A 24,192-nucleotide genomic window follows, 5' to 3' on the forward strand; every position below is an offset into this window, starting at 1 on the left:
CGACAGTACCCGAGTCCGCCCCTTGGGCTTTATCCCGCCTTTTCTTCCGCCGAAACCCAGATGAGTGACGGACCATCCAACCAATCACAAAGTTGAACGAGAGGAGCGCGCCCATCCGCGACGTATTCAACGTCGCCAGAGTTCTCGAACGTTTAACACCGGGCATTCCCCGCGATTCGTACGATCTAACATTGATCGTTTAAATTCACGAGTTTCTCGAGCTCCTTGTGAGTGCCCTTTACCGCAATGACCGAACTATTTCAAAAGCGTCACCAGAATTTGTCATATAAACGCAGAGAAACAAATGACTATTTCCCCATTCCTCGAACGCTTTTAAAAGCACCGATCAAGACCTGATCAGTACCGGAAACCCGATTTTTTTTTCTAACCCCAACCTAACCCTGATTAACCACGCTTTCTTTGCGCCTGCGCAAACCGCCGACACTATGTCATGACGTCACACGCGAGGAACGAATCTGGTTTCTGGTACTACGTCTCGAGCAGTAACACGGCCGAAACAACTTTCGTGGATGGCCAAGTTTAGACCACACGCGGTCGTCTGCGGAATTTAAAGGGAAATAAAGCTATGATCACTTTTACAATTATTTTCAACAGTTTCAAAACCAGTTTTTTTTGGGGGGGGGTTGAATAAGAGTTAAAAGTTCATTCACAGATGCTTTTATAAAATAATCTGTTCTTGACCCCTATCAGTCAGCGCCCCACTGGACATCCGGGTTCAGTAGATCAGTGTTTCTCAACCAGGGGTCCCCGGACCCCTAGTGGTCCGTGGTGTAATTGCAAGGGGTCCGTGAAAATAAAATATCTTTAAAAAAAAGATCCTATGACATTTATAGAAATAGGATTATTTTACTCAAATGTGATTGAGACCTTTATCTACCTAAGCTATAAAGGGTAACAGGACTTTTTTCTCTAATTACATCTGTTTCACAAGTGTAATTTATTGTATTTTAATAAGAGATCTCGCTCCCGTTTGCATTGTTAAAAGTTACTGCATAACAATTCTGTTGTTACATATATCTGAAAGTTACTGAATACATATTCTGTTTTGTTACATATATCTGAAAGTTACTGAATACATATTCTGTTTTGTTACATATATCTGAAAGTTACTGAATACATATTCTGTTTTGTTACATATATCTGAAAGTTACTGCATAAGAATTCTGTTTTGTTACATATATCTGAAAGTTACTGAATACATATTCTGTTTTGTTACTCATATCTGAAAGTTACTGAATACATATTCTGTTTTGTTACATATATCTGAAAGTTACTGAATACATATTCTGTTTTGTTACATATATCTGAAAGTTACTGCATAAGAATTCTGTTTTGTTAACTATATCTAAGTTACAACTGAAAGCTCTTATTTTTGCCCCAAAGAGTGAATAAATGCTATAATGCAATTTAAAATGCAGTTTCTACTGTTCCTATCAAATTGCAACCCCCCATCCCCCAAGATCAGGTGGAGGGGTCCTCAGGGTAGATCAAAAATACGCAGGGGGTCCAGGACCCCAAAAAGGTTGAGAACCACTGCAGTAGATGGTTCGTGTTGTCATACATGTATGGTGAAGGAACACAAAATGTTGAATGCAGTAAAACCCTCTAACCACATGTTATGCACATCCAAAGATGATGAGTGTTCGTTTTCCAGGAGTGAATCTGAAGTTGATCTGTTATTTTGGTTGCCTCTATTCAGCAAAATATAGACTACTACTACTACTACTGCTGCTGCTGCTGCTACTGCTACTACTTTCCGCTGCTACCATTAGGGGGCGCCACAGCAGATCATCCGTTTCCATCTCTTCCTGTCTTCTGCATCTTCTTCTGTCACACCAGCCACCTGCATGTCCTCTCTCGCCACATCCATAAACCTCCTCTTTGGCCTTCCTCTTCTCCTCTTCCCTGGCAGCTCCATATTCAGCATCCTCCTCCCAATATACCCAGCATCTCTCCTCCACACATGTCCAAACCATATCAATCTTGTCTCTCTTGCTTTGTCTCCAAACTTTCCAACCTGAGCTGTCCCTCTAATATACTCGATCCTGATGAATAAAGTATTCTGATTCTGATTCTGGTTCTGATTCTGATCCTAATCCTTTCCTTCTTCGTCACTCCCAAATGAAAATCTTAGCATCTTCAACTCTGCCACCTCCAGCTCCGCCTCCTGTCTTTTCATCAGTGCCACTGTCTCCAAACCATATGACATAGCTGGTCTCACTACCATCTTGTAAACCTTCCCTTTAACTCTTGCTGGTACCCTTCTGTCACAAATCACTCCTGACACTCTTCTCCACCCACTCCACCCTGCCTGCACGCTCTTCTTCACCTCTCTCCTGCACTCCCCATTACTTTGGACAGTTGACCCCAAGTATTTAAACTCATCCGCCTTCGTCACTTCTACTCCTTGCATCCTCACCATTCCACTGTCCTCCCTCTCATTCACACATAGGTATTCCGTCTTGCTCCTACTGACTTTCATTCCTCTTCTCTCCAGTGCATACCTCCACCTCTCCAGGCTCTCCTCCACCCGCTCCCTACTCTCGCTACAGATCACAATGTCATCCGCAAACATCATAGTCCACAGAGACTCCTGCCTGATCTCGTCCGTCAACCTGTCCATCACCACTGCAAACAAGAAAGGGCTCAGAGCCGATCCTTGATGTCATCCCACCTCCACCTTGAACCCATCTGTCATTCAAACCGCACACCTCACCACCGTCACACTGCCCTCCTACATATCCTGCACCACTCCTACATACTTCTCTGCCACTCTCGACTTCCTCATACAATACCACACCTCCTCTCTCGGCACCCTGTCATACGCTTTCTCTAAATCCACAAAGAGTAAAATTCTTTACTGATTTGGAGAATTTGGCCCAAAATTTGGCCAATTTGGAATTTAGAAAAATAGCCAAGAGAAAGTCAGAGCCTTGATGACCTGAATGATTTTTATTTTACCGAGTATCATGTGTTTACTCAGTAGGTATGCTTACCTTCCCTCTCCCCGCTTAGCTTTTCTGACAAATTACTATGAACCCATATTGCAGTATGACGAAAGAAAGTCTCTAAAAACCTCCCCTCCACAGAGGACAGCTGGAACATGATTTTTTAAAAACTCTTATAGCCTACTTTTGAAGGCCTATGACAGTTCGTATAGAAACTGTGTGTAGTTTGGCTTTGCGAATGTAGTCCCTCCAATAAAGTGGGCCAAACCACCCCTTATCAGCAGTGATGTGGGTACTTGACATATTTGTTTTTTGATAAACTCGCTTAAAGTAAATTTTGCAGATCACAACGAGACCAACGGATGACGAGGCGCTTAACCATTTTATGCTGCCCCTCATAAATAACCCCGACAATGCTCGTATCATGCAGCGTTCTCAAGGCAGGGAAAATATTGTTCTTCAGTTAAGTAGAAAAATCATTTCTTAACACACACAGTGTACCGCCGTCTCAGTGACAACTTGTCTGTAACTACTGTGAAAAGGAAAGGAAGAATTTCTCTTACCAAAAATACACATTATAGTGTGAACTTTGAGTACGGAAGGCTACAGCCATAACTTTCACCATTTCACCATTTCAGATGGTCAACTTGTGACCATCTGACCATGTGAGCACATTGGTTTTATTTCCTTTATCGTTCTCAGATCCCCTCTCCAACTCTGACAGAGTTTGGTTCGACCGGGATACATCCAGAATAGATTGAATAAAAAATAGACGTATTCTTCTCAAGTTTCCGTGTTTTAAATGGATTTGTTGTGGAAGATCACGTCTGGAATGAAACCGAGAAGGCTTTGCATCATTTGAACCCTTAAAAAAAAAGATACTGTCATAGAAGAGGAGTTCCTCATTCGCAGGAAAAAGGAGAAAAATAGTTGAGTCACGACACGGGTCAACAAGCCCTGGTGTCGCTTATGTGACCAGTATCGGAAAAGGAATGGCTATTATCAAATAACGGGGCCGGGAATGTGTCGCAGTAGAAAGAGGAAATCCAGTTTTGGGTTTTGTGCTGATGACGAGCGCCAAGACTATGGAGAAGGATCACACTTGACCTCATGTTCTGTGTGTGTGTGTGTGTGTGTGTGTGTGTGTGTGTGTGTACATACACACAGGGTCTTGTGATGCGTCTAGTGCAGCAGTGTGTAGTTGGAGGGAAGGTGCATGTGTTCTTCCAACCCGCTTGTGTCCTTCCTGCCCTTAGCTTGCTGCCGCTGGCTAGCCTTTGTGGCGAATAGGGCAGCATGCTAGCGTGTAAGCCTTCCCTTGCCAGTACATAGCCTCTCCTTCACCAAGACTCCTGCCAGGCCTCCCCGTGGCCACACGTGGTACCTGGGGTCTTGCGGCCCCAGGCTAACTGGGCAGGGGATCTCGGAGCAGCAGTGGGCCCCAGAGATACGGTGTGCAGGCCCACCCTGGTGGACACGCCCTGGCACCTATCAACCACTGCCCCGCTGCCTTGTGGGTGAGTCTGGAAGACATAAGGCTAAGGGAGCTCACCCCAACAGAAAAGCAAGCTGTGGCGGCACGCTTCGAGGCGGTTTCCGAAAAACCGGATTTCCGGCAGCCCCCTGCAGTTGTGTGGAGGTGCCGGTCGTCTAGGGATCCCCCTTGCCATCGGAACCATCTCCTCTACAATCAGGTCATGTGGCGTTGGGAGAAGCGCCCCCCCCCCCGTGCCACTTTAAAACCCATCTCTGCTGCGCAGGTATCTTCTGCTATCTGAGTCCTCAAAGGACCCACAAATAGACGAAGATGGTCATCATCGGGCACCATGGACAACCAGCAAGCAAGCAAGTGTGTGGGTGTGTACACACATGGGTTGATGTGACTCAGAATCATGGCAAATATGTTAGCTTTTAACCTCTCTCTCTCTCTCTCTCTCTCTCTCTCTCTCTCTCTCTCTCTCTCTCTCTCTCGCTATATAGTATATACCAATCAGCCAAAACATTAAAACCACCTGAGGCCACTGCCATCAGGGAATACTGTTGCCATGAAGGGGTGTACCCTGTGTTTAGGTAGGTGGTGGGTGTCAAAGTAATGTCCACATGAATGCCAGGATCCAGGGTTTCCCAGCAAACCATTGTCCAGAGCATCACACTGCCTCCGCCGGCTTGCCTTCTCGCCCATAGTGCATCATGGTGTCATCACTTCCCCAAATAAACAACCCCCCCACACACACACACACACCCGGCTGTCCACATGATGTCAGAAAACGTGATTCATCAGACCAGGCCACCTTCTTCCATTGCTCTATGGTCCAGTTCTGACGCTCACATGTCCATTGTAGGCACTTTCTGCGGTGGACAGGGGTCAGCATGGACACTCTGACTGGTCTGCAGCAAGCTGTGAGGCACTGTGTGTTGTGACACCTGTCTATCATAGCCAGCATTAACTTTTTCCGCTACAGTAGCTCTTCTGTGGGATCGGACCAGAGGGGCTAGCCTTCGCCCCCCACATGTATCAATGAGCCCTGGGCACCCATGACCCTGTCGCCGGTTCACTGGTTGTCCTTCCTGGGGGGCACTTTTGGTTGGTACTGACCACAGCACACCAGGAACACCCCACAAGACCGGTCATTTTAGAGAAGCTCTGACCCAGTCATCTAGCCATCACAATTTGGCCCTTGTCAAAGTCACTCAGGTCCTTACGCTTGCCCATTTTTCCTGCTTCCAACACATCAACCTCAAGAACTGCCTGTTCATTTTAGATAGTTGAAATATACGTTTTGGGTACCAGAAACTGGATAATCTTTAGTGTATTTTAGTTGCGTCAGTTGACAATTCCTTTTTAAAGGACAGATTGCACGGTTGCAGCACCATAGGAGTGAAGGACACACAAAGAATTCAACAGGACTTATTTCCAGTGTGGCGCTCGATGTCGTTCCATGTGGCGGTAGCGGCCTATGGCGTTAGCAGCATATACATGAATGAATGAACGAATTATATCGGTCACACATTTGTGTTCATATGCGACAGACGGGGGAAAAAAATCATTGTGCATATTTACATCAGTCCATTTCACACAGCAAAACTCAACCAATCAGTGATGGAAAACAAAGAGGCTGAAGCCCAAGGGTTACTGTTGCCTATCCGGCACAGCCTTAAGTTAACCTAGAATATCAGAGTTACAAAAGGGGGGGAAAAAAGAAGAACTTATGCTAAGTTGTAATCCTCAGTGATTTTATATTTTAAAGATTTTCTGAAACTCAACAGCGAGCTACACAACTTGAACTCATCATTAAGACCATTCCACAGCTAGACTCCCAAAACTGGAACACATCTGTATTTTACACTGGTTCTCACTTCACATGCTTCAAAAATACACAACCCTCTTAAATTATAGTTTCCCTCTCTTCATTCAAAACCGCTGAACACCATAAATTTTGTTTTATATGGAGAAAATTGGGCATCAACAGCCATTGTTCTGGCAGCAGGTTAAAGCAGACGCTCCTTATTATAGTAATCAGATGAGCCGGCCACAGTCCTGCCTACACAGCTGTGTTTACAGGGGTACGTTATGTAAAAGCCAGTGTTTCAGGTTTGCTTTCGCCATGACGGCATTTGTAGTCTGTTTAGTGCTATTAAAGTCAAAGTCAACGTATCTTTATTGTCCCTTACGGGGAAATTAGTTTGCAGCCAGTATAATAAAACTCTCACACGAAACAAAACATACAAACACCAAGGCAGAATTGACGCATCGCTGATGGACCAAAAAAAAAAAAACAGGACAAGGCAAGGAGAACCATCCATCCATCCATCCATCCATCCATTATCCAAACCACTTATCCTGCTCTCAGGGTCGCGGGGATGCTGGAGCCATTGGGCGGCAGCCGGGCGGGGAGGCACCCCGGACAGGCCGCCAGGCCATCACAGGGCAGCAGACTACTAAACAGATCTCTCTGAAAAACCAGAGACAAATAGTAACATTCTCAAACTTGATTTAATAGATAACCCCCCCCCCAAAAAAAGACAAATTAATAACACTTTCTTAATGCATTTCCTTTTCTAGGCTGTTTTATCATAGCGTTCAGAGGAAAAACAGCCGTTTAGCTCCTCTTTGGCTCCAAAGCCAAGGAGAACCAAAGGAGTTAAAATATACAGACCACGGAAACAAGTGATCTGCAGACAACAGATGAATACTGTCTATTTAACAGTTGGACGGCAGCGGGGACAAAGGAAGCCTTGTCTCTCTAATACAGGGCATCCTCAACCGACCACCTGAGGGTATCAGCTCAAACTCTGCCCGACGGGGGTGACCCTGGCACTCCAGAAGGGAAGTAGCCTTTCTGAACACCTTCCTGTTGTAAAGGTCGATAAGCTGGGCTTTACTTCCCCCTGAATCTCACCAGCCCATTTGATGAGTCTATCAAGCCTTTTTTGTTTTTATGGCCAGAGTCAAATTACCAAACCAAGCAACAATACAGTGCATTAGAACAATTTCAATATTGGAAAATGCCACAAAATATCAATGCTTTGGAAAACGGTGCACAAAACTTTACAAACGATACGGTATCCCTGTGAGCTGCTTTATATGTGCAATTTCACTGAAGGAAATGTACACATAACAGATCAAAACGCTGTTAATAGCTAGTAAAAAGGCTGTTACAAGGAAAAGGGGGTAAAGTGGAGGCCCCCCACCCCACCCCACCCAGGGTCAGTGGTTAGAGATAGCAGAGGAACTCTGTAGAAATAATGGAAACACCGACACGTCGTCCGAGATTGCAAGAAGCCCAACGAGAAGAGAAGTGGCTGAACTGGACGTTACTCAGAAACCACAACAGCGACGAAGACTACAGAAGGAGACCTAAGACTGTTACTCCCCAACAACATTTACTTTTAATTGTTTACTTTTTTTTGGTATGTTTCATTTGAGGGTTTGTTTGTTGTCAAATAATGGAAAATACCGATAAAAAATGTTCAGTGTTGGGGAGGTAGGTCATTACAAGAGTCAGCACCTGGGAGGAGGCATTACATGTACACCAGGGGTCCCCAATTACTTTTCATAGCGGGGCCACTTTTAGGGCCACTTTTAAAACCACGGGCCACTCAACCTCCAGCAGCACGTTGTTCGTTAGTTTGCTTTGGTATAATTTAAACAGAGATTTTTCATCTATTTTTCGATATATCACTAGTCTTACTTTTACTAAGAAATGTATTTTTTTTAATTTTTTTTTTGTAGGGAAATAAAAGAATTCTGGCATTTCTCCAAAAATTCTCGCGGACCATAAATCAACCCGTCACGGGCCGGACGTGGCCCGCGGGCCGCCTGTTGGGGACCCCTGATGTTACACGCTCTCCTCAGGAGAAAAGCAGTGCCTGTTGGGCCTTCCTGGACGTGGAAGCAACGTGAGTTTCAACTTGTCGAGAACACAACCCCCCCCCCCCCGCAGACATCTGTAGCCGTCCACAACTATTGGGGACCTCAATCCAGTCCGGGTCTCCCCTCCGACCTGCGGAGGGACGTTTCACAGGCACCTGAGGGCTCCATCGCTTGGAGGGTTGAGATCCTGACAGGGGTGTTTGGGCTGGTTTTCGCCAGGCCGGGCCGGGCCGGGCCGGGCCGGGTAGGGAGGGAGGGAGGGGTAGGGAGAGGTGGGTGGGGTGGGTGAAGTGAGGCGGTGTGTAGTAGCGGAAGAAAGCGGAGGCGAGGGACGGACCAGGAAACCACCGCGCACACAGGCTGTTCTACATCTTGTTTTCCACCCATTCTTCTTCTTCTCCTTCTCCTTCTTCTTCTTCTGCGTCGTGGTCTTCTTCTTCTTCTTCTGCGCCATCGCCTCTCCTGAGCGGAACCCAGCGTCAGTAAGGTAGGCTTTGAAACCAGCGCAACACACTTTCAAACTGGGCTTAACTTATATTTATGAGTCGGGAAAAATAGTAATAATAGTAATAATAGTAATAAAAACAGGGGTACTTTGCGATTTTAAGGTTTCGACGTCCGTTGCCGTGCTGGGCTCGGCGTCGTTTCGTTGGCTCGACAGTAAGGCGGTTGTCGTCGCCAACTCGGTAAAGGCGATAAAACAACACGGTTGATTTGATTTGGTGGCGGACAAAAGACGTCGTTGTTCCCCCCCTTCTCTCAGCCCCGGCCGGCTGGCTAAGGGCCAGCCAACAGCTGTACTAACCCGTCCAATCACGGGCTCGAAGCCCGCTCCCAGGCGAGGCGGCGGTGCGGTGCGGCGGCCCTGATGGTGGGCGAAGCGACGCTGTGTTTTCTCCATCTGGTTATCGGGTCTCCATGATGCTGCTCGTCATCCGCTGTCAGCATCCCACTCGTGTTCGTCCGTGCCCTAAACTCTCACATAGCTCGATTAGTTGCCTCCTTTTTTAATTTATTAAGATCTTTTATTGTTGTCACGGACACATTTGGAGTCCATCTCCCGGGCTCTCGAGTTGTTTTCACCCCCCAGAAGTGCTCATGGTTGAAGCCTAGGAGGGGGATCAAGCGCAGTCAGAGCGGCCGCATTTTATCAAAGGGGGGGGGGGGGGGCGGGGATGGAGGCGTTCGAGGCGGTGGGATCGAATCCGATGTCCGGATCCATTGTTGGGCGTCGAGACGTTCAGTAAAACCTTGTGTTTGTGTGTGTGTTTTTCTCTTCCCCCCCCCCCCCCCCCCAGTGCAGCCAACATCTCTGATCGTCGCCAGCCATGGGTGTCGAGGGGGGAATGAAATGTGTGAAGTTTCTGCTTTTCTTCTTCAACTTCATTTTCTGGGTGAGTAGCTTCCTATCGCCAGGTGACGCATGGAGCAGTGGCGGATCTAGAGATTTTTTTCCCTGGGGGGGGGCCAAGGGGTGGCATGGGGTTCAAGGAGCGGGGGGGGGGGCAATGGACATTATTCTAAACGTGTTATTATTCAAAACTCGGATTTCGTCGAATGTGTTTTGTTCTCTACTGTTTGAGACGAGTTTGGTGCGGGTCTCACTGACCTTTCACCGTGCACGTACATAACATATACTTTCAAAACATATTATCTGATTTATAAATGGGGTGGCAAGACTGTGTCCCAGAGGTGGCAGCTGCCACCCCTGTTGCCACCCCTGACATGGAGATATGGACCCGGGTAACTGTTGTGAGGCCGTGTTGCGTTGGCCAAAAAGGAGAAGGAACAGGTTTTTCACCAAACAAGCGGCTGTCATGAGGAGGCGGAGGGAAGGCTGTGTTCGTTATCCGACTCATAACAAGCCGGTGTCATTAGGTGGACTTCAGAAGCTTATAATAACAAAGCTTATCCTCGCAGTAAGGCTGATAGACACTGTCCCTGCAACTGTTTTTCGCCACTACGACTTTCCACACTATCTGATGAAAACACAGACCGCATATGCAACCCTCATTTCTGAATCCCAACTTCCTCTTCTTCTAGCATTTATTACTTAATAGAGGCAGCTCACAGGTTGGTTGAACATCCATAGAAACGACAGGGGGGGAAAAAAAGAGTCACACATCTCTGTGAAACTATAACGCCTCCGCGTAATATAATTTATATGTATTGTATTTCAAATCATAACTGCGCGTATGTGTGTAAGAGAAAGACTCACATGCTGGTGGAATGTCAGTCTTGTGACCAGATTACAAAGTGCAACAATGTCATGTGACTTTGCTCAGATCAATGCTTTTTTCTTTTTTTCTTCTTCTTCTTCTTTTTTTCTTTTCTTCATTTAAGACAAAGACTGATGAACTCGGCTCTGCAGTGACTAATGTCCTGTGTGATCTGTTACAGGGCCGCATGATTTCACGTATTTATGCACGGCACTTGGTATTTCTGTCAAAGGTTTAACGTTAAAATGAAAGAACAAGTGCTAGTCATTCTATTTAGAGCCGGGTGATATGCAAAGTATTATTATCCTGATGATCGTAGGGAAGATTACACAATATCGATCATTATTGTACCAAATATAGCTAAAACGTAATTTTCATCTTTGGTCCCTGGGTGGAGGCTACTAGTGATGCGCAGGTTACAGAGATAAAAGAGCAGTTGTGTACCACAATATGACAGTATTTCAATTTAATCCTGATAAGAGTACCATTGAAAGATGATGAAAGATAATATTGAACTATGCTATTCTATTTTGTTCTATTCTATTTTGTTCTATTCTATTCTATCGTGTTCGTGTTCTGCTGTATTCCATATGTGATCCTCTCGTCTCTGTTTGCTATCCTGCTTATGTCTTTATGTCGTCCTGTGTCAACCACCAAGCTCAAATATTTACATTGGTGTTACCTGAAAAAAAGCCCTGAGTAAGGCCATTACGCACACAAACACAAATACTAGGTCACTTGTCAGGTCATTCCACAATCAATGAATCATCTTAACTTCCCTATTGCCTCATATTTGTATTGGCACCAGGTGGTTCTGCACTTAAAAAAGGGACCCTAGAAGCAGGTAATTGGTCGAGTGTGTGTCCTTTAGTTTCCCACGTCTTAATAGTAACTCGGTCTCCGCTGGCTGTGCGAGCGGTGGGACCAGTTCAGTCGGTAAACTTGTCTCTGGAGCCTGTGGAGCCTCCGCTCATTTGTTGATAGGGCGTTTGGTTTAGCTGACCACTGTGCAGAAATGGCTGCATGTACGTATGCAATAGGGTCCCCCCCCCTTTTTTTCTCCCCAATTGTATCCGGCCAATCACCCCACTCTTCTGAGCCGTCCCGGTTGCTGCTCCATCCCCTCTACTGATCCGGGGAGGGCTGCAGACTACCACGTGCCTCCTCCAATACATGTGGAGTCACCAGCTGCTTCTTTTCACCTGACAGTGAGGAGTTTCACCACGTGGGAGGATCATGCTATTCCCCCCAGTTCCCCCTGCCCCCCAAACAGGCGCCCCAACTGACCAGAGGAGGCGCTAGTGCAGCGACCAGGACACATACCCACATCCGGCTTCCCACCCACAGACACGGCCTAGGGACGCCCGACCAAGCCAGAGGTAACACGGGGATTCGAACCACCGATCCCCATGTTGGTAGGCAACGGAATAGACCGCCACGCCGCCCGGACGCACATAGGATATGCTTTTACTGTATGATAGGCCTCATTATTATGTTATTATGGGCCATAATTAAGTGAATATAATGCAGAAAACTTGACCCTGACCCAGCACTAAACACTCAGTATTATTGGAGGCGGTTCTATTTTTTTGTTTTCACACATTTCTGTCCTGTTTAGTTTCAGGACGTCTTTACGGTAACGCATTAGGGCGAATGTGTTCAGAGTGAAAACAGCGACAAATGGCTCCTTTATGTGACACATCCACATCACGAGGGGAAAGGTTCCCATCTGTTTTAGCGCGTGTCACATTCTTTACTGTCCTCCTTTGCTTATGTTGCCATGAATTATTCAATATGTCATACAGCAGTCATCCTAAGTGCATCGATGTTAATGAAAATTGTATTTATGTTCAGTTTAAAAATTTTACGACGCACTTTTCTCCCATCATCTATCTATCTAGCTGTTTATAGTAGGGTCAAAGGAGTTTGGTTTTTGTGAATCGTTTGCTGTGTTGTCAGGTGATTCCAGTTCAACATGGCTGAACAGTTCCCAGTTTTCTGCCTTTCCCAACCAAAAGGAGCTGTAATGCATGAAGACACACAGAGTTCCACGACAAATCATCTTAAATCAACATTTTCCATGTTATAAGAAAATGATATACCACATCATCACAGTCTGGAGAATTGCTCACAGTTTTCCAAGTTTCTGTTTTCTCTTAACATCAGACCTCTTTTCTGAGCTATTGCCTCAAGCTGGTGTAGTTTAAATGGCTGACTGCAGGATGGGGGGGGTCTTCCAATACCACTGAAAAATAATAAACAACAATGTTGAGTTATTGCCCAGCTTTAGTTTCAGCTAGGGCAGCATGGTGGTGCAGTGGTTAGCGTGGTCACCTTACAGCAAGAAGGTCCTGGGTTCGAACCCCGGGGTTGTCCAACCTTGGGGGTCGTCCCGGGTCGTCCTCTGTGTGGAGTTTGCATGTTCTCCCCGTGTCTGCGTGGCTTTCCTCTGGGTGCTCCGGTTTCCTCCCACAGTCCAAAGACATGTAGGTCAGGTGAATCGGCCATACTAAATTGTCCCTAGGTATGAATGTGTGTGTATGTGTGTGTCGGCCCTGTGATGGACTGGCGGCCTGTCCAAGGTGTCTGCCCGTCTGCTGCCCAATGACTGCTGGGAGGCTCCAGCATCCCGCGACCCCAATTGGGATAAGCGGCTTGGATAATGGATGGATAGTTTCAGCTAATTATCACTCATGTTTGTGTTGCATTGCTTTTTCACCTGGTTTCTAGATATTGCATGTAGGACTGATCAATAATTCAATATTTGTTTATCATCTTTTAATAGTATTGTATCTGGAGGAAGTTCAGCTATGATAACGAGAATTGATAAACCTGAAATTTCTCACAAAGTTAGGTGTGAAAAATGTGGAGTATCATGGAAAATTAGGTGTGAAATATTTAGAGTATCATTGGAAAACTAGTGCCCTGTGATGGCCTGGCGACCTGTTCAGGGTGTCTCCCCAGTGGCTGCTGGGATAGGCTCCAGCATCCCCGCGACCCTGAGAGCAGGATAAGCGGTTCGGATAATGGATGGATGGAGAGAAAACTAGTGTGGTTTGATATTATAATTCAGTGTGATGAACCTCAGTGGACAAGGAACTGTAAAGTAATGATAAGATTGAATGGGACACCAGAACAGGCCAAAGTTATAGCCATCAGAGACATAAAAGATCTTGACCAATATAAATGAATAATGATGAATATTATGGTAGATCGGTGGAATAGTGGGGAAATATCATACATTTATTTTAGTAGTGTTGTAAGGGGCAATACTTGTTTGTGAGTGACAAATCTGGTATAAGAAAATGGATGAATATACAGATTTCAAGTCTTTTGACGTTAGTGATCACAAACTTTACGAGTTAGAACATGACATTGATCCCGAGACCCACTTCTACCAGAACATTAACATTAATTGTGAATGTTAATCTGAAAACAAGTTCCCTTCCAGCGTGGAATTGGAGGGGTTTTCAGTGATTAATTTCAACAGTAGGAGTCTCTGTAGTAACTTCTCCAAAATTAAAGATGACCTTCAACAGTTTCAACAAAGCTTTAGTGTAATAGCAGTTTCAGAGACTTGGTGGAGGGATGATAAAGAACTGCAGGATGGATTAGAGGGCTATGAAGTGTTCTGACAAAACAGGGTCAATAAAAGGGGAGGGGGAGTTGCCTTATTTGTGATGTCTGCTCATAAATGTAGGGTTATTGGCAATATGACAACTGGGTGGACTGGGTGGAGTGGGTGGAGAAGAGTGTCAGGAGTGATTTGTCACAGAAGGGTACCAGCAAGAGTTAAAGGGAAGGTTTACAAGATGGTAGTGAGACCAGCTATGTTGTATGGTTTGGAGACAGTGGCACAGACGAAAAGACAGGAGGTGGCAGAGTTAAAGATGCTTAGATTGTCTCTGGGGGTGACGAAGAAGGACAGGATTAGGAATGAGTATATTAGAGGGACAGCTCAAGTTGGACGGTTTGGAGACAAAGCAAGAGAGACAAGATTGAGATGGTTTGGACATGTGTGGAGGAGAGATGCTGGGTATATTGGGAGAAGGATGCTGAATATGGAGCTGCCAGGGAAGAGGAAAAGAGGAAGGCCAAAGAGGAGGTTTATGGATGTGGTGAGGGAGGACATGCAGGTGGCTGGTGTGACAGGAGAAGATGCAGAAGACAGGAAGAGATGGAAACGGTTGATCTGCTGCGGCGACCCCTAACGGGAGCAGCCGAAAGTAGTAGTAGTAGTAGTAGAGATTGGTAATATGACAACTGCCATTGACAATTTGATGGAATGTGTAACCGTTGAAGTTAAGGTGGAAATATTCAAAAACATATTAATTAGTCGCATCTATAGAACACAGGGGTCATGTATTGATCACTTTAATACAAAGATTTCTGAATTATACGAAAAATATAATGATGAAGTGAGTTTTGTTTGTGGTAACTTTAACATTGATTTGCTGAGATCAAATGATCATATGAAAACTACTGAATTTGTTAATATTAAGTTTGGTTTGAGTTTCTGTCCGTTACTAGTAAAACCGAGCAGAATAACAAAGGAAAGTACAACTTTGATTGACAATATTTTTACAAATGTAATTGATGGAAAGATAAAAAGTGGTCAGTTAGTGACTGATGTAAGTGATCATTTGCCTGTCTTTACAGTGCTAGAAATTAACAGGTTAAAATTAGGAGCAAATAGGCAGACTAACAATTTGATTAGAATAAAATCACCAGAGGCAGTTATAGCTCTTAAGGCAGAACTTTTGAATCATGTTTGGCAGGAAGTTTATGTAGAGGATACGAATGAATCATATGATGCAGTTTTGGACACATTCTTGAGAATTTATGACCAGCATTGTCCATTGGAAGAGTAGAGACAAAATTCTAAAAAGAGGGGAGTTCACAAAGGGGTTGGAAAAAGCTTGCAAAAAGAAAAATAAGCTCTATAGGGAGTTTATTAAACATTGAACAAAGGAAAAGGAGGACAAGTACAAAAAATATAAAAACAGATTAACATTTATTATGAGCTCACAACAAAAAGACTGTTATAATCAGCTGTTGCAAAAGCATAGATATAATATTAAGGCTACCTGGAGTGTGCTTAGTGAAATGATTAAAAATGGTAGTAAAAGGAACATCATATTTTGTAAAAATTGATAATTCAGTTATCGAAAATATAGAGGAAATTGTAAACGAGTTTAATAATTTTTTTTTTGTTAATGTAGGCCCAAATTTGGCAAAGGAAATTAACCTTCCTACAGATGAAGACAGTAATTTTGATTTTGATTTTGTATTTGACAACAGAAATTCAATGTTCCTGGAAGGAGTCTGTGAGAGTGGTGTAGTAGAAGTGGTTCGAAAGTTTAAGAATAAAAAAATCCACTGATGGTTATACTATTGATATGTCACTAATAAAAGAGGTAATTGACTGTGTCCTCAAACCATTTACTTATATATGTAATAAATCTTTTCAAACTGGTATTTTTCCTGATAAAATGAAAATGAGTAAGGTGGTTCCAATCGATAAAAATGGTGACAAACGTATCAAATTATAGACCTGTGTCTTTGCTACCTCAATTTTCTAAAATACTTTAAAGTTATTTGTAAATAGACTTGATGACTTTATTGACAAATATGAGTTATTGAGGAACCGTCAATATGGGTTTAGGATTAATCGATCGACATCTTCAGCAGTGATGGATTTTGTAGAAAACATAGCAACAGCAGTAGATAAGAAACAAAACACCGTAGGTGTTTTTATTGAGTTACGTAAAGCATTTGACACAATCGATCATTCCGTACTCTTGAAGAAATTGGAGCGCTATGGTATAAGAGGTGTCACACAACGCTGGTTAAGAAGTTATTTAAATAATAGGTTTCAATATGTGAATATTGAAAACACTGAATCACTTCTAAGAAAAGTAATTTGTGGTGTTCCACAAGGTTCAGTATTGGGACCTAAGTTGTTTATACTTTATTTAAATTACATTTCTATGGTGTCTAATATGTTGAAATTTGTTACGTTTGCTGATGATACAAATTTATTTTGTTCTGGGGAGGATATGAAAGAGTTGCTGAAAACAGTAGAAAGGGAATTGAGAATGTTAAAAAAATAGTTTGATATCAATAAGGTATCACTAAATGAAAATTAAACAAAATGTATGGTGTTCGGTGGTTTTAGGGTTAATTGTGAAATAAAGCTGAAGTTAAATGGAGTTGAATTGAAAGAATATTTGAAACAAAATTCTTGGGATTGATTATAGATCATAAACTCTGTTGGAAACCACATATAGAATATATTAAATGGAAATTATCTATCTATTGCTATTCTTTACAAAACAAGGGATGTGCTGAATAGGAAATGTGTGCGTATATTGTATTGTTCATTATGCCATATCTGTCATACTGTGTTGAGGTTTGGGGAAATGTTTATAAAACAAATATAGACCCTATAATTAACCATCAGAAAAGAGCTATTTGAATAATAGATAAAGCTTGTTACCGTGAATCTACTAATCTATTATTTATACGGTCCTGCACCTTAAAATTCTTAGCTATTGTGTATTTAAAAACATTGGAAATACTTTATCGAGCTAGAAGTAAAAGCCTTCCTGATTGTATCCAACAACTTTTTAAATTGAGAGAAGGAAACTATAATTTAAGAGGGTTGTGTATTTTTGAAGCATGTAAAGTGAGAACCAGTGTAAAATACAGATGTGTTCCAGTTTTGGGAGTCAAGCTATGGAATGGTCTTAATGATGAGTTGAAATTGTGTAGCTCGCTGTTGAGTTTCAGAAAATCTTTAATATGTAAAATCATTAAGGATTACAACTTAGTATAAATTCTTTTGTTCTTCCTTTTGTAGCTCTGATATTCTAGGTTAACTTAAGGCTGTATAGGATAGGCAACAATAAGCCCTATTCCTTTTTCGGTCAATGATTGTTTGAGTTTTGTTGTGTGAAGTGGACTGATATAAATATGTGCAATGATGTTTTTCTTTTCTTTTTTTTCTGTCTGTCGCATATGAACACAAATGTATGACCGAAATAAATCATTCATTCATTCAGTTGGCTTCTTAAACATGATGGTTTTGCATGTGTAGGCAGAGGCCGCGGTAAATATCGATATCATGTAAAATCCTCCATGATTATCACGAGAATCATATTTTCCATGTCACCCAACACTAACTGCATGAAAACACAAACTATACTCATGACAATGGCATGGCTCGTTCCCTAAACTGCCCCCCTCCATTCACTTTTTGCCCCTGCAGGTATGCGGCTTAGCTTTGATCATCCTGGGAATCCTGGTCCAGGTGGCCGTCCACAACACTTTCATGATCCATGATGCGTCAGCCTCGGTAGCACCACTCGTTGTCATCGGAGTCGGCGTGGTCATTTTCTTCATCGCCTTCTTCGGCTGCTGCGGTGCTTGGAAGGAGAACTACTGCATGGTTACCACGGTAATTCATATTACATGATCATCGAGCCTCTCAAAAAAGTGTCCTCAAGTGGTTATCTGTAATTTTTTCACGTTAAAAAAATCATTTCATACCTTTTCCTCTTGGTGTTTTCGTAGCAGCATTCACGCTAGTTCAGTATTAGCATTCTGTAATTGCTCCTGTATGTGCTATTTTTTTTTTCTTTTTTTTTTGTCGCTTTTCTCCCCAATTGTACCCCCAATTACCCCCACTCTTACAAGCCGTCCCGGTCTCTGCTCCACCCCCTCTACCGATCCGGGGAGGGCTGCAGACTACCACATGCCTCCTCCGATACATGTGGAGTTGCCAGCCGCTTCTTTTCACCTGACAGTGAGGAGTTTCACCAGGGGGACGTAGCGCGTGGGTGGATCACGCTGTTCCCCCCCAGTCCCCCCCCCCGAACAGGTGCCCCGACCGACCAGAGGAGGCGCTAGTGCAGCAACCAGTACACATACCCACATCCGGCTTCCCACCCACAGACAAGGCCAGTTGTGTCTGTAGGGATGCCCGACCAAGCAGGAGGTAACACAGAGATTCAAACTGGCGATCCCTGTGTTGGTAGGCAACGGAATAGACTGCTACGCCACCCGGGCGCCCTATGTGCTATTTTTTCATTGATGCTGAAGGGGTCCTCCATTCATGCCAAGTATTCAGTTGTAATGGCGCCACAAACTCTGCCACAAAAGCAGAAAAAGGAAGTTGCGTGTCAAAAATGGAAGAGAAAGTGATAGGCACTAGAATACAAATCTAAACATTATCTAACATTTTAATTAGGTTCAAATTATTATGTAATATTTAATGAGGTTTCATTAAATGTTTGATATGGCTTGATATGTTGTTCCATGTCATGTCTGGCGATCGCTGATCAGTCTTCCTTCTCCAAAATACAAACTCTACCCCTGGATTATCTTGCTGGTGTTGCACCAAAATTTGCGCCCGTTGGAAATTGTTCCCTGCATGTGAATGCCTTCTGTGTGTTGAGGTGCACATCTTTTTCGACTGGAACGCTGGGGTTCGCAGTATGAAAATGAACTATTGAAGAAATTAAGGATAACCACATTAAGTGCCTTTTTGCTAAATTGAATTTGATTGCACAGCTTGGAAGGTACATTAATTAATGATGACTGATCAAACTGAAGACTGCAAGTAAACATCTTTATCGTCTCCGTTTCCCTCCCAGTTCTCCGTACTTCTCCTTCTGATCATAATTGTTGAGATTGGAGCAGCCATCGCCGGGTACATCTTCAGGGGCAAAGTGAGTGTGAAGCTTCTTTTCCATTTATTGCATGTATATAAAAGCAGACTCCATGGTTCATTTTGGTTTTCCATGTTTTCCTTGCAACGTCTAGATCTCAGACGTGGTCCAGGACACTCTCACAGAGATGATCACCAATTACAACAACAGCACAGATGAATTCAGGGCGACGGTGGATAAAATGCAGAAGGATGTAAGTGAAGTTTATTGCGTGCAAGTCACTATTTACTCAGTTTCATAACACCTTCATGTAACATCTCTGTGTGCTTCTGGTCAGTGTACCATGATATTGTAATGTATTTCTATAGAAACAAATGCCCTCTGGTGATATAAACCACAGCTGCTCTTAATAGCTGGGTAAATAACCTATTAGCGAACCGCACAGCTCCTTTGGCACCTCCCATATTCACTGTTATTCACCTTGGCTTTATTTTTCACTTTTTTTTTTTAACCCTTTTTTCTCCCCAATTGTATTGTATCAGGCCAATTACCCCACTCTTCTGAGCTGTCCTGGTCGCTGCTCCACCCCCTCTGCCGATCTGGGGAGGGCCACAGACTACCACATGCTTCCTCCGATACGTGTGGAGTCACCAGCCACTTCTTTTCACCTGACAGTGAGGAGTTTCACCAGGGGGACGTAGTGGATGGGAGGATCACGCTATTCCCCCCGGTCCCCCCCCCTCTCCCCGAACAGGCGCCCCGGCCGACCAGAGGAGGCGCTAGCACAGCGACCAGGACACATACCCACATCCGGCTTCCCGCCTGCCGACACGGCCAATTGACCTTTCGCAAAGTCCCGCCCCCCTTAGTTACTGTTGCTATGCCCGTCAAGCATTTCAGAACTATCCAGGAAGTAGCCGGAAAACACCAAAACACGAAGGAAGAAATCAGCGCATTGTGTGGGTAAAAGTAACAATAATAATACGTTAGCTGTATTAGCTATCAATAATAGCTAGTAGCAAGCTTAGCTTGGAGCAGACAGGTATTTTGTTGATTTTGGATGGATTAAGCTGGCCATGGGGGTCTGCTATACTGCGAAATCTATTGCCGACATGGCGCTTCTTGCGTTCTGGGTTTCGGGAAGGGAAAGAAAATTACACCCCCTCCAAACTTTTCACATATCTAGTATCCATTTTGTTGTGTGTTTGAAAGCTTGACGGACCGTTGCTAAGGTAGGATTGGACAAGCACCGTTCTGGGGCGGTACTTTACGAAAGGTCAATTATGTCTGTAGGGACGCCCGACCAAGCCGGAGGTAACACGGGGATTCGAACCGGCGATCCCTGTGTTGGTAGGCAATGGAATAGACCGCTACGCTACCCGGATGCCCTGAATGTTTCACTTTGTCAGTATTGTCGATGTTCACTTTTTCCCCCCATTGTGCTCCTTGTGTCTGTTTCCAGTTAAAATGCTGCGGCTTCAATGGTTCTTCTGACTGGAAAATCTTCAGCTCCAGCGGGAACTCGGTGCCCGACTCCTGCTGTGTGAATGTCACTAAAAACTGTGGCGTCGGGACCATGACGGATGCCGGCAAAGTGCACCAGGAGGTAAACTCCTAGTGGTTGATTTGTATAATTCTTTTAATTTATTTTTTTATTTTTATTTTTTTTGGTCAAGGAAATCAAAAAACCACATAATATTTGGTTGACATAAGCCTAAAAATATTCCACATAATTTGGTTTAGGCAGCACATCTTGCATCCTGTTCTTACTCATAAAATGCAAATACACAGGTTGAATGAGCAAGTTTTAAACTAGTGTTCATTTTGTGATCCAGGGTTGCCGTGATGCTGTGGAGGAAGTGCTTCAGAAGAATATCCAGTGGGTTATAGTTGCAGTTCTTGTCATTGCGTTCCTGCAGGTATGTACTGTCAAAACACACAAACACCATCAAGACACAACTGAGTACTGACGTCTGCTCCTGACCCGAGCCTGAAAGGATTCACAGCCACAAATAGATTACGTCCAAGTTCGGCCCTATTTGCTAGATTCAAGAACTATGTTGCATAGTTCTTGGATCTTGTTTTTTGATAAATGACATTATATTTGGCAATATTTACATTTCACAGCCAAAGTCCACACCAATATTGTCAGCTGGTCGTTTGCATTCAAATCTAAACCCGCTCCTTCCTTTCTGAGCGGTTTTACCGAGGGGGAGTGTAGTTACTGTGTCCTAATGTTAGCTTAGACTTGGTTAAGAGTTCTGTGTTTCAAACCAGCTAGTTTGTACAACTCATTGACCGACCAAGTCGGGCAACCGTCATTTATATCTTTTGCGAACAACCAAAGGTGGGGTGAGAAGCTGTCCATTTTAGAGAGGGATGGGATTATAAACAGGATGTTTTCATAATTGTGATGCAAAGAGTCAAACAGTTACGAATTTTTCCTTCAAGTTGTTTGTGGTGAGTAGTGAGCAGTCAACACGGTGGTGGACAATAGTTTTATATAGAATGAAGTCAAGTCAAATTTATTTGTATAGCCCAAAATCACAGTTTAGTCCCAAAGGTCTTTGTAAACAGTGGAAATGGCGGACTGCTTGAAGCCCCGCCTATTTTTAAACACCTCAGTACTCCTGACCATGACGTAATGCGGACGTTGTGCCGGACCGAGGGAGCTGAGCCGGAAGGCAAAGCTCTCAATTTACCAGTCAATCTTCGTTCCAACCCTCACCTATGGTCATGAGCTTTGGGTAGTGACCGAAAGGGTGAGATCGCGGATACAAGCGGCTGAAATGAGTTTCCTCCGTAGGGGGTCTGGGCTCAGCCTTAGAGATAGGGTGAGGAGCTCGGACATCTGGAGGGAGCTTGGAGTAGAGCCACTGCTCCTTCGCGTCGAAAGGAGCCAGTTGAGGTGGTTCGGGCATCTGATTAGGATGCCTTCTGGGCGCCTTCCTTTGGAGGTTTTCCAGACACATCCAACTGGGAAAAGACCCCGGGGTGGACCCAGAACTCACTGGAGGGACTACATGTCCAATCTGGCCTGGGAACGCCTTGGGATCCCCCAGGAGGAGCTGGAGGGCATTGCTGGGGAGCGGGACGTCTGGGGTGCCCTACTACTCTGGCTGCCACCATGACCCGACCCTGGAGAAGCAGCTGATGATGAGATGAGATAAGATACTCCTGACCAATCAGTTCAGAGAGTGGGCGTAGACTTAAGACATGTACATTTTGGAAATTTACCAGAAAAAGAAATCTGAGATCAATCTCCATTAATCTGAACCAACTCTATCTACCTTTCCAAACTGCACTTTGTGTGAAGCATGCAGGAGCCCCTTACAGTTAAAGCTGAGTCAGGTTCCATAATACTACCAGTCATCTTTACCATGGTTGGAGACACTCTGCAGTCTCTGTATACCATATATATATATATATATATGTATATAAAATATATGTTTTGACCGGGTAGGATGAACACTGGTGCAGCGGCAAACACGTACATGTTGGAAACAATTCCAGCAGGAAAAAAGATGGCAAATGTGATGCCAATGTGGCCGTGGCAATCAAAATGACTACAACAGTGTTCCCATCTAGTGTGATGTAGTTTGTAATACATCAGACTGTGTGTGTTATCATTGGTCCCTGGATCCGTTTTTACAAGGGGGGGAACTGTTTACTACTGAGCTGACGGCACAGCAGCCATAATGGCTGCTACACCTGGTTTGTAGTCCCAACAAATCAGTGTCAGCAGGTTTGTTTCTCTCTGCCTCTTACATCCACTATATCACAACACTGTTCTAACTGGAGTGAGTGAGTCCACTTCTCTGTGGTCACTTTAATGCTAATGCAAATTAACTGCATTACAGTTTAGCACAGGGCGGCACGGTGGCGCAGTGGTCAGCGCAGTCTCCTCACAGCAAGAAGGTTCTGGGTTCGAGTCCCGGGGTAGTCCAACCTTCGGGGGTCGTCCTCTGTGTGGAGTTTGCATGTTCTCCCCGTGTGGGTTTCCTCCGGGTGCTCCGGTTTCCTCCCACAGTCCAAAGACATGTAGGACAGGTGAATCGGCCGTACTAAATTGTCCCTAGGTGCGAATGTGTGTGTGGGCCCTGTGATGGCCTGGCGGTGTGCCCAGGGTGTCGCCCCGCCTGCCACCCAATGACTGCTGGGATAGGCGCCAGCATCCCCGCAACCCTGAGAGCAGGATAAGCGGTTTGGATAATGGATGGATGGATGTTCTAACTGGAAGACTGACTGTCTGTCCAATAGAATCACCTCATTATCACCTTTCAGATGGAAAAAAATAAACTTATTAATGGAGAAAAGCACCGAATCAGCAGCAACTGACGGGCAGGTTGTTTGGGGCCGTAATGTCTCAGGCTCGGGTCATACGTGCCTTTATTGATGTCATCAAAATATTTTTTTGTGTTTGTTTCTCTTGCAGATAATGGGTATCGTGTTTTCCTGCATGCTAATGAGAGGCATCCGCAGTGGCTACGAAGTCATGTAATTCAGCTCATACTTACAGGCAGCGTCTGTTCAGCGCATTTCGATGGGAGCCTCGTGTAGACCCTTTGAATATTTACATCTGATACAATGCACAGAACAATATATTTTTCTTAATACCTATTTTTAAAAATAATTATTGTCATAAGCCAACAATATCACTATTTAGATATACACTTGTAGGGGCTAATTTGCTGGATTTAGTTAGAGATCGACCTTCAGTTTGTTTTTAATGTGTATTCTTGTTGGTTAGTAATTCTTCATGGCACCTCCCACTGAGCTTTTCCCCTTAAAGACTTTGGATTTGTGAAATAGTTTACTGCCAGTTTCCCCTCCTTTTATTAAAAACTCTTTTAAAATACCAGTTAAGTTTTTCTTTGCTTTAAATGACAGCAGGAGAGAAGTCCACTGAAGTATATATATATATTTTTTATTTGACACACACATATTTCCTTTAAAAT

General features: G+C 44.1%; 1 protein-coding gene across 1 annotated transcript; it reads left to right on the top strand.

The window, feature by feature from the left end:
- The first annotated feature begins 8,652 nt into the window (after nt 1–8,652).
- On the top strand, nt 8,653–24,092 carry cd63 (CD63 molecule). The gene is made up of 8 exons (XM_056302224.1): nt 8,653–8,830; nt 9,642–9,737; nt 17,833–18,021; nt 19,220–19,294; nt 19,389–19,487; nt 20,697–20,840; nt 21,070–21,153; nt 23,670–24,092. The coding sequence occupies exons 2-8, from the start codon at nt 9,672–9,674 to the stop codon at nt 23,733–23,735; spliced, it is 723 nt and encodes a 240-aa protein (XP_056158199.1). The 5' UTR covers nt 8,653–8,830; nt 9,642–9,671; the 3' UTR covers nt 23,736–24,092.
- The last annotated feature ends 100 nt before the right edge of the window (nt 24,093–24,192 follow it).

The sequence above is a fragment of the Lampris incognitus genome, chromosome 2 (assembly GCF_029633865.1).
Source record: "Lampris incognitus isolate fLamInc1 chromosome 2, fLamInc1.hap2, whole genome shotgun sequence".
Taxonomy (NCBI): domain Eukaryota; kingdom Metazoa; phylum Chordata; class Actinopteri; order Lampriformes; family Lampridae; genus Lampris; species Lampris incognitus.